The sequence below is a fragment of the Hirundo rustica genome, chromosome 3 (assembly GCF_015227805.2).
Source record: "Hirundo rustica isolate bHirRus1 chromosome 3, bHirRus1.pri.v3, whole genome shotgun sequence".
Classification (NCBI taxonomy): Eukaryota; Metazoa; Chordata; class Aves; order Passeriformes; family Hirundinidae; genus Hirundo; species Hirundo rustica.
This window is the reverse complement of record NC_053452.1, coordinates 61586687-61602669: the sequence shown is the minus strand read 5'-3', so window position 1 is coordinate 61602669 and position 15983 is coordinate 61586687. Positions and strand designations below refer to the sequence as shown.

The window sequence follows — 15983 nt, the reverse complement described above, 5'->3', positions numbered from 1 at the left end:
CAAGTACTCAGGAAACAAAACCATAGTTCACCAGCCTGATTACTGTGAAATATGTCTCTTTTTAAATCAGGTTGACCATCTCTTCCAAAGGTATTTCAAAATCTGATATGGGTAGTCCTCCCACGGAACTTTCTGATTCAAATATTGAAAAGCAGAGCACCTAAATTTGGATTTTTAAAAGTTAAGTATCCACAGTTGTAGCTGAATTCTTTTGATATACACTAACTATGAGTGAAAAACAGATAACTGACTTTTACCTGCCTACCTACATGTGGAATTTGAACATTTTGGCCAATCTCAGCAATATCTGAAATTCCAGTAAATTCAGTTTCACTGAGCCAGAAAAAATAAGATAAAGTAATGGAGCACTTCTTGGTTTAATGCTTAGTTTTTAATATTAAAATTGATTTTTGCTAACACTGCTTTCTTAAACATTACCTGGAAGCAAAAACAGTTTTCAAGTATGAATTTGTCATCATCTACTTCAGACATGCTTATTTCTGGTAGTTGGGAAGATTAGAACTATGAAAATTTCTTAGTCAAGTCATACAAGTTTAATTTCCTGTAGCCTTGCAGTGAAAGACATGAACAGTTTTAACATTATTAGATTTTCATGAGTATATTGGCTCTGTAGATAGTAGAGGATGTAGGGATACTTAAGACAGGTTTTAATGGAATAGATAAAATGCTGGAAGTAGCACAGACGCAGAAGCATGAATACAATTATTTTTTTGCAACTGTGTTCCAATAAAACTTAGCTCAGATACATTTATATCTCATGACACTTAGGCATGTGCTTAAAACAACAGGATTTAAAAAAAAAAAAAAAAAGGATGACATTAAATCTGTCTGCTAGACAGGATGAGCTTTCTGTGGCTGGAGCTTTCCAGAAAAAAAGCTTGTTTGGATTCTCCTTAGAAACTTCCTCCCATTGCCACACTTTCTAGCGTGGATCACTCATTACATCACTCAAAACTAAGTCTTTTTCTAACAGCATCTCCTTGCAGAAATTCATGTTACCTGTTTCCAAAGTTCAGTCTATACAAGGAATGGATTATTATTCACTTTTTCTTAAAAAAAGTATTTTACTTAATCAATTGAGGGGTGATGCTAATGCTCTATCTAGTTTCTACACTAAGCTATCTTTTCTTTAATTCTCCTTATAGGTTTTATCTTCTAGAACTCTAACTGCTTGAATTGCAGTTCTCTGAATTCTCTCTAGAAGCTTTCATATTTATTAAAATTCACCTGAGATCTTACTAGCACTACACAGAGGTCCAGCTTTGCTTCAGAATAATCATGTATTCCTGTTCACATGTTTTACTTTGATATTTCCCATTGTTAATGGTGAAACACCACTGAGAGGACAGTTAGTTGTCCATTGCAAACTTCAGGTGTTTTCTTTTCCTGCTAAATTGCTCCTCATCTTATAATTGGAAAGCTATTTATAATTATCCTAGTGTATGCTACTTAGTTTTCTGAAGACAGTTACAACCTATTTTTTTCCAGGTTGTTTTCCAAGTTTCACTGTTTTCTTTAACTGCAGAAAATGCAGTTCTGAGGAAAGGTCATATGATTCTTTAGCAATAGAAACATCCAATTACATTATAGCAGTGTGTTTCACTCAGAGAAGAATTCAGGTTTTGGAAGCATTCCGACTGGCAGAGAGACTGTGCAAACTACTTTCTTATTTTACAGATGGGAATTTAGAGACACATGCACATTACCCAGTTTTTTTTTTTTTTTCCTATATGAAGCTTGCTTATTTCAAAAGGCAAACCTAAACCAGAGATATTGCTTTGTCTTGTCTATGATGTCAGATGGTGTGCACTAAAATATGTGTATATACACAGACATATATGTGTGTGTACATAAAAAACCCATCTGAATGATTTATATCTGTTTTTCCCCTTATTCCTACTCTCTTCAAAACTTGAATCAGTCCAGCTTCATAGTATCTGGTCTTTTGTGAAATCATGTCTCATTTTAAGGTCTTTAAGTGTTCATTTGGTAAATGGAAGTGCCTTGTTTAAACAAAGATGGCTTGTTAATAGGAGAACTGTGTAACATAACTAGACTTCAAATGATCCCCCTGGAATGTGTGAGTCTGGAGTGCTTCCCCTTAATTACTGCAGTAGGAAATGAACACAAATTCCCTGGTTAATCACAAGTGAGTCCAAATTAAAGTGTGCAGTTTGATGGGCTCACTCTCTAAGTTCTCCCTCCTGCTGTCCATCAGGGAGATTGGTCCTTGAACTGCATTTGCAATCCAGTCCTTTTTACAAATGTTGTATTTTTCACCCCTTACCTTTTAAATCAGCTAAACATGCCAGAAATTAATCAATTTCAAATTAATTATGATTAAACTTTCATAATGATGATTACAGTTAATTGTTGATTCATCTCCCAGTCCTCCTTCTGATGATTTACCTTTATGTCAATTTCATCTGAGGAGACTTAGATCAAAATTTCCAATTAGATAACTTCTGTCACAATCACTGAAAAGCCCTGAATTTGATTTACAGTTGATATTTGCTGCCACTCATATAAAACCAAGACTTGAGAAAACAGAGCTGTGCAAACTGACAGCATGTAAAGCGTAGCATGTGCTTTGCTTTTCTCTTCAATATAAAGACAAAGCTTTATCAGTTGTAGTACCAGAATTCCAACTTGCAAATGTTACTGCTGCCTAATACCATTGAATAATATTTAAATTAAATATTTTAGCATTTTCAACATTGAGGGTTTATGCCTTCACTCACTCCCACAAGGCACTTCAATTGTATCTTTAAATATGTCCAGGTGTTCTGGCTTCCCTTAATGAGCTAGGACTCCTGTCCTCCGCAAGTGGTTGATATAGCAAAAAACCAGAGATACAAAGACTATCAATCTGTCTGGTTAAGTAATAATTAAAATAATAAGTAAATTAATCCATTTGTAAATTAATTATTTGCAATTCTAGGTCCAGCTAGTCATGAATCATATTCCAGTTTTATACCAAGGAAACCTGATATTTTAGAAAATCATCCTTAAAAAGAGAGGGAGGGTTTTCTCCTAATTCATATTCTTGTAAACAGAACTTGCCTTGAAGAAACTTATCACATTTGAATTTCCTTTGGGTTATTTTCCTCATAATGCACAGGCTTGCTCTGGAAAATTAGGGCCTTCAAAATACAGATCCTTCTACCTTTTAAAATTGTGATTTTGTTATTCTCCATTTTGGGCAGGAGAAAAACACAAAAAATAACCTGGAAATATTGAGAGTGATTTTTGTCAGTCTAAATAACATTAAGATTCTAAGTAAGCAAACTTTGATAATGTAGATCTCGAAATTCAGGAAAAATTCAATTCTGTAAATAGATTTGTATCCTTCTTATTTAGGATTCATTTGGGACACTGTGGCAGAGTAAATATAGACATGAAAGATAATGTATCTTGGACTTTGATATGGATTATAACCAAACAAGCCTTTATATGTATGTATGCAAGTCAGAAAACTTTCCAGTTCAGGAATATATTCTGTAATGATTTCTGAATTATTTCCTGAAGGGTTTCCATGTGTGCCTAGAAATGCCAGTACTTGTATTACTTTAACCTCTGCTTTTCTTGCACACCATATCTCAGGTTCCTGGTTCGTTGTTTCTGTTGAAACATTCAAGGACTTTGCAGTGCTTAAAACTTTGGAAAGAGTGCAGGAAGTGTTTACTTGATTTAAAAACCTACATTCCTACATTTTCTATAGCATCAGGAGAGCCTTCTGCAATTTGATGTTCTGAATGAATCAGACCTTCTTGTTATCATAACCAAAATTAAACAACTAAGATTAGGTCAGTATTCCAGTGTTGCAGCAGCCCTCTTGTTAGACAGTAGAAATAAGCTGAGACACAGACTTCTTGCTTATCACAGCATGAAAAGGATCCTGGTTTATTCCTCCTTACAGCCCAGCCATGCTGACTCTGGCTGTTCACTGGCTCTGGCTGCAGCAAGCTCCTACTGTAGGTTTCCCTTGCAGCCTCTGACTACTGGTTATTTCCTGCTAAACAATGACTGCATGTATTGGCTTGCAGACTCTGACTGCAGGCTTCTACCTAGCTAGACTATGTCTACAAGCTCCAGCAACAGGCTCCAACTGCAGACCCAGACTGACCTCACAGCAGTAATTCTCTCTAATTCTCTCCCCAGGATCCTTCTTCTTCATCATTCCCCCTCACTAGCTAGCCCACTACCTTTTATCATGCTTACTTTTATTGGATATAGCTGTGACTCATCAGGGGCAAGGCTGTATTGGGTAATTAACACAGCTGTTACTTATCAGATGCAAGGTCACCTGTATTCCCTTCTCCTACATTCCATTAATAATAAGCATGACTGGTGGTCCAAGAGTGTGAGAAAAATTAACTTATTCCTTTTTTTCTTTTTTGAAGTTCTGCCTTATTAGTTCTGCAACTGTCTCAAAATCTGGATTTCAGATCAAAAAATAATTAAATCTTCTAATAGTTTTGAAATTAATTTATATGTTTCTGCTGTTCTAACAGAACGACACCCGATAACAAATGCAATTGATGGCAAGAACACTTGGTGGCAAAGCCCTAGTATCCAGAATGGAATTGAATATCATTATGTGACCATTACACTGGACCTCCAACAGGTAAACTTCCATCTGTTTCTGGGTTTGATTTCTTGCATGATAGATCATTTTCATTTTGCTCTGTGTTGCTTTCCTATAGGAAGACATGACCGGTTTCTCCTATAATTTTCTCTTGTTTATATGGATATGACTGACCTATTCGTTGTCACATATATATTTTTAAGAAGTCATACAGTTTGTAAGTACCTTCTATCTGTGAAACTAAAGTATTTGGAGAGTAGGGATTTTTATACCTGGAAGAGCCTTTGAATGCTGAAAGTGTAATTAGCATTCTGGCTTTGGAGCCCTCATTGCTAATGGCAGAAACAATCATACATCTGCGTTTTTGGCCTTATATGTGCAAAAGTATTTAATGCGCATTTCTTTTTCAAACAGGAGAGCTAAAACTTTTATGGAAGTTTGAGAGTAGGATCCTGTGCATTAAAGAAATTTTAGTTGTGTGGTTGTTTAGGTCAGGTCATCTAAACTAGGGCTTTACAACTCCTGTTTTTCCCCCTGCTATTTCATTATCTCCGTTATCATCAGAAATTAGCAAATTTATGAATTTTTTAAAGTTTTAAGTTTTCTTATGTATTAAAAGCTAGCAACTAAAGGGTCAGTGAGGATACTGGAGAAAAAGTATTGGTTGTTCTAATATATTTTGAAGGCTTCTTCATGTGCCAGATGACACATGCTCAGTGGTCTGAGCATGCTGCAGTGTATGGTGTGGGTTTGGGGCTTTTTTGTTACTATTTTTTTTAAAATGAGACAAGGATGAAGTCTGATGCTGTTTCTTTCCCTTGTCCTATTGCTAACCGCTCAAAGAAAACTTGGCAGTCCTTCTGCAGTGCTAAAGCTGATACCCTCTCTTGAGCCCATTCATTTAATTGCTGGAAGAAAAGCAGTGTTGAGTTTTCTGGTGGGATAAGACCCTGTGTCACTAATGCCGTCTTGCACACCCTCTATGACCTGAGTAACCCGTGTAGTTAGGAATGCACGAGATTTTACTCACCACTGTACAGGAACAAGTATTCTTCCCCAAAATGTAGTAAAAGGTCTGCTGTGATTTGCATGGCTTTTGGACTGATCAGTAAGGAATAAGTGTCATTCGTTCTTGAGAAGTATTAGGAGTTTTTTTGCTTATCCAGGAATTTCACAGTCAGAGCATTATGGACTATTAAAGTAACTGGCAGAATATGAAATTTCTCTTTCAGTTTTCCTTTGTGTAATAGTCACTATGAATGGTGAAATTCACCAGATATCTCTGCGACCTCACTTAAAAGAAATTCCTTCCTTACCTTTGGCTTTTAAGAGATTCAGTAATTGCTATGTTTGTGTCGATGAATTCTTGCTTTAAGTATAAAAATGCTTAACTTCCTTTTGTGAGCCAGAAATAACAAATGACAAATATACAAGTAATGGACTGAAAATTGCAGGAATGCATTAGTTCTTCTCTTATTACTGGTAATTATGATAGTACATGGAATGCTTTTAGCAATCCCAATTTCATGAAAAAATCAGGAAAATAATTACAATTTCCTCATTTACATAATGCTTGGCCTTTTGGGGCAGCGCCTTTTTTTTTTTTTTTTTTTTTTTCTTTGTTGTGCAGGAAAGGTATATAAAAACGATGTATATTATTTAGCAATAGCTAATAAACTAGAAGAAGTAACATATCCTTAATGTTAGAACAAGCCCAAATATTATCAGTCCTGTTTAGAATAATGAAGTATTTTTTCTTGTTTTCTCTCAATATTTGAGTTTTGCATTAATACTTACAAAGGGCTTTTATCTATAATGAAGGCTAGGTTTCTAATTCATTGAAGTATGCTTGAAATTTTTACTCCATGTATTATTAAAATATGAGTTGAAAACTTGAACTATTTGGTTTTGAGCATTTTTGATAATTTGCTCTTAACCCTTCATGTTTTCCCACTTTTTAGCCATTTTAACAAGTCTCATCTATATCACAAGAAAATTACAGAATGCCATTCATACCTGTAAGTGTGAGATTATTTTTTACAGTGCTTTTCATCCAGCGGGTACAAAGGAGGTCAAAAATATAGATTTATTTGGGAGTTTCTCACATGAATTTAAATGGAGGTTAGAGTGACAGGTTGAGCTACCTTGGTAGATCATAATTTGGAAGGGAGTGGTTTGCAGATGGGCTAGGTACCAAGAGAAGCTGTCCACTGTTCTGCAGCTCTTAGTCCTGCTGGCTGCTATGCCTTAAGAGTGCTGGGTGGTTCAAGTGCAACAGAGGTACTTCAGGCTCCATGAGTGCAACATTTAGCAGGACTGAAAACAGGCCTTCTCTTGAAGGACTTCAGAGCAGGGAGTTGGCAAACCAGAAATGCTTAGATGTCCAAGGAGATCATGTTCCCTGTAGTTGTACTATTCCCAAATCCTCAATTGGTCTTAATTTCATAGTAATGTGGAAGATTATTACAGTATCTTTAAAGAGAATTGGCAAATTCACAGGAAAACCTGTTGGCATTTTGAGGTGGTCAGCCCATCTGTTTCTGATTTCTACACACATCAGGACACTTTTATTTACGAATTCTCAACTACCGTAGGGAACAAGGACATTAGCAATATCCTTGATACTGCTCAGATACTTGTGCCAGGAGCATATTTATATGGATTTAGGCTTTTTTCTTTGCACTTCATATTTTTTTTAAATTATGCTGGAATATTTTATGTGAATTGTAGATATGTGGAACACAGGTGGACCCAGAGTTAATATTCTGGCAGAAAGTTCTGAATTTAATAATTATGTCTTAGTTGTTTGAGACTGTGGATGATCAGTTCAGTGTCCAGGTGATACTTTCCAGGCATACATATCTGAAGGAAAAGAAACTAACGGACTTTCTACAGGGCCTTGTAAGCTGCAAGAGCAAGAATAACTGACAAAGTTTTGTAGCTTTGTTTCTCTCTGAAACACTTGCACTTCATCAGTTTTAAGCTTCCTAAGCTCTGATAGCGTCAAGCTCTTCTTTCACCTTACCTTTTCATCCTGTCCCCTAGCCTTCTTCTGTAGGGAGGGAGGAAGGAGTCTAAAAAATCGTGTTCTGGCTCTATATAGAAATCACTGCAGTCATCATACCTTCCAAAAGCAGTCTCAGAAAACCTGTAACAGGAATGATGTCGTGTAGCAAACTGCTGGCAGAGACCCATGAAATAACTACATCTGCACCCCTGCCTAATTTTTTTTGGTGGGTTTTTCTTTTTTGGTTTTTTTTTTTTTTTTTTAAGAAGAAGAAGAAATAACCAGACCTCTGAGTCTTGGCCATTTCAAAGTTGTTGCATGTTTATTGGAGTCTGGAAAAATCTCCCTGTTATGTGGTTTCAAATTACTAGTGAAACCCATTGTTTGGGTGTTTATACAGTTGAACCCCACAATAAGGCCCAGTTCAGCTAATCCTTTAGGGATTGACTGAAGATAATCTTAGAGCCATAGTGAAATAAGAGGTAAATTGGATGACATTTGAAAACATTGCTTCTTTTAATACAAAACTGTGGGTTTTTTATTTTAACTTTCAACAGTTGACCAGACAGTGACAAAGGAATCAAAATATGTTGAGCAACAAAACCATATTAAAATATCGTTTACACACTAGCTGCATAGTCATATAGGGATATGCAAAACATTGGGTGATATTTGGTTTAATGTTATATTTTCTCTTCTCTGAAATATCAAATACATTTTCCATTGGGGAAAAAAAAAAAAAAAAACAACAAACTAGCTTTCTGTTAAAGTTCTTCTGATATCAAATATCAGAACAGCTAAAGGAATGAAGAGGAAGGTAACTTTTCTGTTTAGTCTTGGGATATAAAAACCAGTTTAGTAAAATGAGATGCCATTTGGTCTTTATGAGTTATATTTCTATATATGTGTAAACATTTTGTTTAAGGTCTCAATTAATATTTTCCTTCTCTCTTTTTCCAATAACCATGGGCTTAAAATGCTTTTGAAACTGCTTTTGTGAAGGTAAGGCTTAAAGCTTCTCTTCATTCCCAAACCAGAAAGCAGTTTAACAGAAATGAAGTTTAGACTAAACTTAGACTTTTCTCCAACAGATGACAGTCAGTTTTGTTCATCTTCAAAAATGTTTTTCTAAAGAGAAAAAAATGAAAAACCCAAAGTCTGTTGGGACTATCACGCTGCAATTTCGTGATTGCCACTCCACCCCTCACTGGTGAAAGGGATATGTTTCTGCACTTCTTGTTCTGGCACTAGCTTTTGTGCTGCCATGCAGGAAACCAGATGTACCTTGGTCCTGAAAACCGTCTTGTTTTGTTTTTTTGGGGGGTGTGATTTCTGCCAGATCAATTTTCTATTTGGCTTGTCTGTGTGAGGTTTTATTGCCAGCTTGGGGGAGGGGGCAGCCAACACTCTGCGTTGGCTTCAACATTGTAAAACCTCAAAGCGTATGGTATTGATCTGTGAGCTGCAGTTCAAGTCTGCAAGAGAGCTGTCATCCTCAATATTTGTTTTTACTATTTCTTGCTCATGAATCATTCTGTTTTGAAGTTATGTAAACAGTTGAGAATTCAGGAAACAAATTATCTCAAAACTAAGTCCAGTTTTCTGGCTCAGTTATACCTAAGTGGTAAAGAAACTGTTGAAGTGACAGCCCAAAAGAGATGCAATTAAAACCATGAAAATTACTCTTGAATCAATTAAAACAAGAAAAAATAATGAGGTTTTTTGTTTTAATAAAGTCCACAGCCAACTTTTAGACAGGTGTATTAGTTGCAATGCTCATTTTTTTATTTCTTTTTTCATTACCTCCCTAGGCTTGAATCTTAACATTTTAGCAATTCTCTTAAGTTCTTTAGGTTTGCAATTTGCTGGTGATGAATTACCTAGATATCTATAGGGTGAAAAAAGTGTAATTTATCTTTCTGACATTCTTTTAAACTATATTACTTTTTAATTCTTTTACATTATTAATTAGTATTTAATTTTTAAATCTTTTTAAAGCAAAACTATTGGACTTGAAGTCAGTTTATAATGAAATCATTTGAAAAAACTCAAAAAGAAAACCCAAAAGAGAAATTGCATATGTCAGTAAGGATTTACAGCAAACATACCTAGAAAAAATTATTTGTTATTATGAAAGCAAACAGAACAGTAGTAAATATTTTGACATTACAGTAAACATTTTTAAGAACTACCTGTTTTATATACTATTAGCAAATTCACTTTGGATTAATATCTTTCCACCTTGATTGCTGTTTGCAGGAAGGAGAGAATATGTGCACACTAATAAGTAACAAATGTTACCCAGGGCTCCCTTCTTGTCTCAGAATAAAGTTTTCCCCATTGAAATCATTCAGACAAAACCTAAGGAAAATAAAATTATCTTTATTCCTCAGTTAAGGGTTGAGACTGCACCCCTATGCTGGCCATAATTCCTAAAGAGGCTGCTACATGAAGCTTCTAGGAAGATGCCCAAGCTGAATTTTCCACAGCATTAATAAAAGAGAAAGTTTTTCACGAGTTGTTCAATAGTACGTGGAGGGAGTTTCAAATGCATTCTGAAATGCTAAGAACCTCCCCTCTTGTCCAGGTTTTAAGAAGGGTTGGGGTATTGGCACTTTCATCATTTTCCCTTTTCTCAAAATAGTCTTACTCCATGGCAAGAAGTGACAAACTTTAGAAAATAAAGAGAAATTGCTTTCTGCTGTTATTTGAAAGTATTGTGAAAAGAAGTTATTAACTTCAGTCCTTGATTCTGGTGTACACCAAGCCGATGATGAGCAGCAAAAACAGTCAAGAGAAAGCAGATATTCTTTTTGGGACCTTCACAAGCAGCTGAACTGTTGGTGATGGAGAAAACCAACAGAGAAAATTACATAGTTGACATTGACAAAAACTTTACAGGTTCTGACTCCTTCCATTTGGCTTAATGTGTCTCAGATCCTCAACAGCTGGACAACTTGAGTACTTTACAGTTTGGCATTGTATAAAGTGCACTCTATTAATGGACTTTGCCTTTTTTTTTTTTTTTTTTTTTTTTTTTTTTTTTTTTTTTTTTTAAATACATCTTGTGCTTAATAGCATGAAGAAAAGTTGAAAAATATTAGTACAATGTATTTTTTATCATGGAGAAGAAAGTGCTCTCAAAAGAATTTGTGCCTCTCCAACAGTTGCATAGAAGAAAGCTGAACTTATTCTAAGTTCAGGTATTTTTATAGTTTTTTTTAAAACTCATGTTCTACAGGCATTAACTGAATGGGACTGAGCATTGTACAAAAGTGAATTTTTGCCTAACTAGAAAAGATGAATTTGTAATTGAAATGGCTTGGTTTGGAGACACCCACCTTAGAGCTTTTCAAGGTTGGCTATGATAAAACCTGTTTCCCAGTTTTTTTCCCATGAAGTGCTGTCAACATCTTAATTTGCATGGCATTTTTAGCTGCAGCTTTTTGTAGTTACAGTTTTTCTGGACAGGTGATGCCCTGCTAAAATTGCTTGCAACACTGGGGAAAAAAAAAAAATCTATATTGGAATCAAATGTGTGTTCCTTTCAGCCCAAATTCCCCATCTGGTAGCAGCATTTCTGCTGCTCAGAGTGGCTCAGAGGAACAGTAACAACATTGTCATTAAAGGCAAACTGCAGCATGGCAAGAGATGTTCAGCTCTCTAAGATGATATTAGTGGAATCCTGCTAAGCATACTTTTTTTTACACCCATGCCAACATTTTCAATTACAGAATTTCTAACTGTGAGCAGAATATTTGAAACCATGGCTACTGTCTCTCAGGAGAGTGATAGAAAAAATACATGCTAGATGCCATTTGAGAAATCTGGAAAGCCATTCCATTTCTAAATAAGGCTTTTTCACTGTCTGAGTTGGATGTGAGACTAAAATGAGAAGATTAGTTGTTCTTAGATAGCCAATTGTATAAAAAATCTTGCATCAAAACTGTCTACTCTCTTTCATACATAATAGACCCAAACAATGATCCATAACAGTATCTGGGAATTGAAATATTACTGACGTCATAAATTGGCCTCTGAGAATACAAGGAACTGTTCCTCAAAACTCACACAATCTCTGCTTCAATTCATGAGTAGTTGGATTTGGTCATTTTCATGTCCTAAAACTTTAGAAGAGGCTAATCCAAAATGACAGTGCAAATGTGGTATTTAAGATGCATGATGTGCTGCATATATAACAATTGTTTTCATATGTGAGTATCAAGATAGAAGTTAATGATCGAGAAGCACTTTTGCATTGAGAATCTGTTTATATCTGGGGTTTCTGATTCTTGGCCACCTGTGGTATTAGAAGTTCAGGCTCGTATGTCTGTCTTCCTATTCAAACTATAGCAAGGCAGAGCTCATACTCCTGAGAGAGTGAAACACACACATGGCTGCACTGAGCAACATAAATAGGCCACAGTGCCCTGTCAGCATCAACATGGAAACAAACAGAGCACAACCTGCTTCACCCTCTTCTTCCTCTGCAGCTGATCAGGATTAATGTCTGCCAGGGGCATATACATAATTGCATGCATCCAAGGCATGCAATGCTTCCGTATTCTGAAGCATATCTATATGCCTTAGATAATGTTCTGAAGATCTAAGAATTTTAGAGCCCAACTCCAGCTGCTGGTATTTAGATCTCTTCTACTTGCTGAGCTTGAAGTTAACTCTTATTCACATGTACCCACTAAAAAGAAAGGGCACACCTAAAGATATTTAGAAACAGGATTTAGTGAGAAAATAGGCTAGATTTCAGTGATTGAAGTCAGGGTTGCACATGTTGATCAGTGAGCTAGTTGTAGTCAACTGGTCCCTTTCATCTTCTTTTCCCTCTGTCTTACACTTATTCCTTCTTGATCCACCTGCATCCCTCCCTTTCTCTACCTCTGTTCCTTCCCCTAACTGGTTCCATTGTAACTCTCATCCATTTATCCAATCCCCTCAACACATCCCATAATGAATCCTGCATGGACTTTCCCCTGCTTCTCTTAATGAGAGGGACCCACCTGTAGCTACTAACCCCCTTTAGCCTCTGTGTGTTCTGAGGCAGCCTTGACTCATCTGGATGGATTTCACACTGGCACAAGGAGTGTCTGTGTGTCTTTACTACCCCTATCAGCACTTTTAAATAACTACTTAAATAAATCTGTGTCATGGTAAAGATCATATGGTGTGGCAGTATTTATACCAGCCTGTAAGGAAACAAGTCCTTGCCTAAGCTCTGTGCCCTTCTCCATGAAAGAATACTGTGTTTACTTGGACACTGAACTGCAATAATAATCAGCAGCATAATAATTACTGTAAACAAGTAGATACAGGGTTTACACCAGATTGTTGATAGAAGCCTCCATTAGAGCTAATAAATTTTCTGTTGAGAAAATGAAATGGAAATACTTCTGTAGAATTGTGTGATACCATTTCTTTTCTCTACTGATATTCTGATTTACATGAATGCTTTCTAACTGAAGGATTTATTTTTTAAATAGAAACGCAAGTGGGAGTCGGACACAAAGAGATTTCCTGCTTCAGTAGTTAACCCTATGTAGATTAATGATTCACTTCAGCTCTATCTGAATAATATTAGTGTAGCAAATTATCCTGTGTAGTAGGATGCACTTTTCTATGTCTTATGAGGCATTCATGAGAAGGTACAGTGCTATAACTTATGGAAGTGTTCCTACAATGTGTGCTTTATAGTTCTCAGTGCTGAGACAATTACCAGTGAAAATGAGACCCAAGACTCATTTTGTTTCTCATCTTGAGGATTATGTTGCCTGTAATTTGGGGAAGGTTTAAAGGACTATTTAGACTATTTCCCTCCCACTCCCATAATTATACTGCTATGGTCACATGAGCAGAACAAGTAGAAAAAGCACCAGCTGTGCTTTAGCAACTGTGTTAATGATCTTTTGCATGCTACCAAGCAGCTTGGTATTGCTCCGTTTTCCCATTTGTATAAGCAAACTTGGGTCTTTAAGTTGCATTCTATTGGACTTGTACAAATCCAGATGTGCCCTAAGATCATGCAGTCACTCTGTCAATTGACATGTGTCAGTTTATTGATGTTATCTGAAAAGTGGACCAGACGTGCTCCATCAATTACCCCATGGGAGTAGAGGCTCAGTGTTAGGATGAAGGTTGGCTTCAGAGTACTGAACCATGCCACTTTTTTTGATTATGGAAACAAAAACTCAATGATACATTAGCCTTTATTAGTTTTCTCATGCCGCTAAGTACTTGCTGGTTTTGTATTTGCTAAATGACTCCACAATAAGAGTTACTCTTTTACCTGGAGAAGGACAGTTTTCCAGCTGTAATTGCTTCAATTATATTGATTTGCTTTCAGAATAACCATAAAGCTGCCATTCATTTTAGTCTGTTTGTTGTCATTGCTAGCTTGCTGAGAAAGCACAGTAAAAGATGGCATGCACCATGATTGCTCTCTGCTTCATAGCACTGTGGTGAGATGGTAGTGCCTGGCGTAGCTGACTGAGCTGGGGCAACCATCTTCTCGTGTCATGCTAAAGCTCTAGCTGTCCCCCAAAAGGAAGCTATTTCTGAGAAGCACAGCTTAACATCCTGTACTGTCTTCAGCCTAGCCTTTGAAAGATCAGGACTAGTATCAGCCAGGCCATGTTTTTGATGCATGATGCTTTTGATGCATCTTCTTTTGTCTGCAGTACTTAAAAATACTGGTAGTTCCAGCTCTATTTCTCTGTCCAGGATGTAATTTTGTTAGTGGGTTGCAGATAGCTCAGTGCTGTTACAGAAGGAACTCTTAGAGGCTGGTACAGTAGCAGTGTGAATCAGGTTGAAAACTGTAACTGAATAGTAGTTAAAACCAGCTCTTCATGTGTATTCTTTTACTTAGATCAAGAAGTTTTTTTTCTTGTCAGATTTAGATTAAGAGAAATTACATCCATTCCACTGTGATGTGAAATATGCTCTTTACTCTCTACTGTCTTTTTGTTTGATATTTTTTGCAGTTTCATTTACAGAACATACTAAAAATAATGAAAGTCAAAGGTATATATTAAATTGCAGTCAAGCAGTGCACTATCTGAAGGCAAGAAATAAGACTTCAAACACATCCTCAGCAAAATATGAAGGAAATGTTATTGGAAGAGGGCTTCAATCTGAAAAGTCACTGTAGAAAGTTTCAGTCTCCCACACAGCCTAGTATTTCAAAGTAAGCAAACAGAAAAAGACTTCCTGTTGATTACACCTCTTGTCCCCACAGAGCCAATGCATCCAAGATGTTTGCAGAGCTAAATGTATTTTTGTCTGTATGTAACAATGAATCTTTCGTGAAGTTTTGCAAATTTTAGGTCTTCCAAAAAGGAGACTATATATACACACACCTGTGGTTATGAATTTATTGTGAGGTATGTTCTAAACCACAGATCTTCCGTGGTAGAAGCCCTAGCAATGTGTTTAACCTCAGCTGTTATCCATTCAACATATGAGTAACACTCTTATTCTGAGAACTTGAGGTAAATTGATTATGTAAAATGGAAAAAAAAAAAAAAAAGTATTTAAAAATACTGTGCAATGAAATCTCTATTCTGTATTCCTTACATTTCAAAGAGCTTAACTGGGGGGGGGGTGAACAGTTTGGAGAGATTTGTTTTGCTTGTCTCTGTTTATTGTAAAGAGTATTAGTGACACTGATTCAGGATAGTTAAAACTATAATTGTTTGTGGTCACAGTGGAATATAGCTGTAAATGAGTTTGGGAGATGAAAGGGGATTTCTGAAAGGGGATAAGTGGTTGTATGATTCCTGTTGGAACAATGAAACACAGTTTTATTCATTCTCTGGAGTGTTTATTTAGTGCTGTTGAAGAAAAATATTGAGATAATCCTCCAAGAAGGTACAGTTACAGATGTTGTTCAGATTGAAACAAATACAGCCTCACCCACTTCTTATTCCACTGAAAACTTTGGCTCTTAGTGATTTATTTTCCTTACTGAAGTGGTTGTGAATCTTACCACATTCTCAGCATCTGCACAGAAGGCAGGAATGATAATTGGAGATAAACATTTTCTTTGTCTCCATCATTAAGTGTTCCGGAATGCTTGCTGTACTTGACCACTTAACACATCTTCTATTTTAGAGTAATACTGGTGGATAATAAAAACCAATTCAAATCTGTTCTTTACTGTTTCTTTCATTGTTTACTGTTGGATATTCTTTCAGTAGCTTTACTGATTGCTGAAGCATTCGCAAGAGATTTTGTGTGGACTAAGTCTGAATCTTGCAGTTTCTTTACAGTGACTATCCAATACAAAAAGCTTTAAGTATTAAATCAAAACTGCCATGAAACCCTCTGGCATCCTCATGTGCAGACTCACAGCAC

The 15983-nt window shown here is 36.2% G+C and overlaps 1 protein-coding gene across 4 annotated transcripts in view; it reads left to right on the top strand.

Moving 5' to 3' along the window:
• LAMA2 (laminin subunit alpha 2) overlaps positions 1-15983 on the top strand; it is a 346441-nt gene that overhangs the window by 88691 nt on the left and 241767 nt on the right. For all 4 annotated transcript variants that reach the window (XM_058420096.1, XM_058420095.1, XM_040060645.2 and 1 more), the window contains exon 3: positions 4536-4648. In XM_058420096.1, the coding sequence (XP_058276079.1) occupies positions 4536-4648 (113 nt within the window). The remainder of the gene's footprint in view (positions 1-4535; positions 4649-15983) is intronic.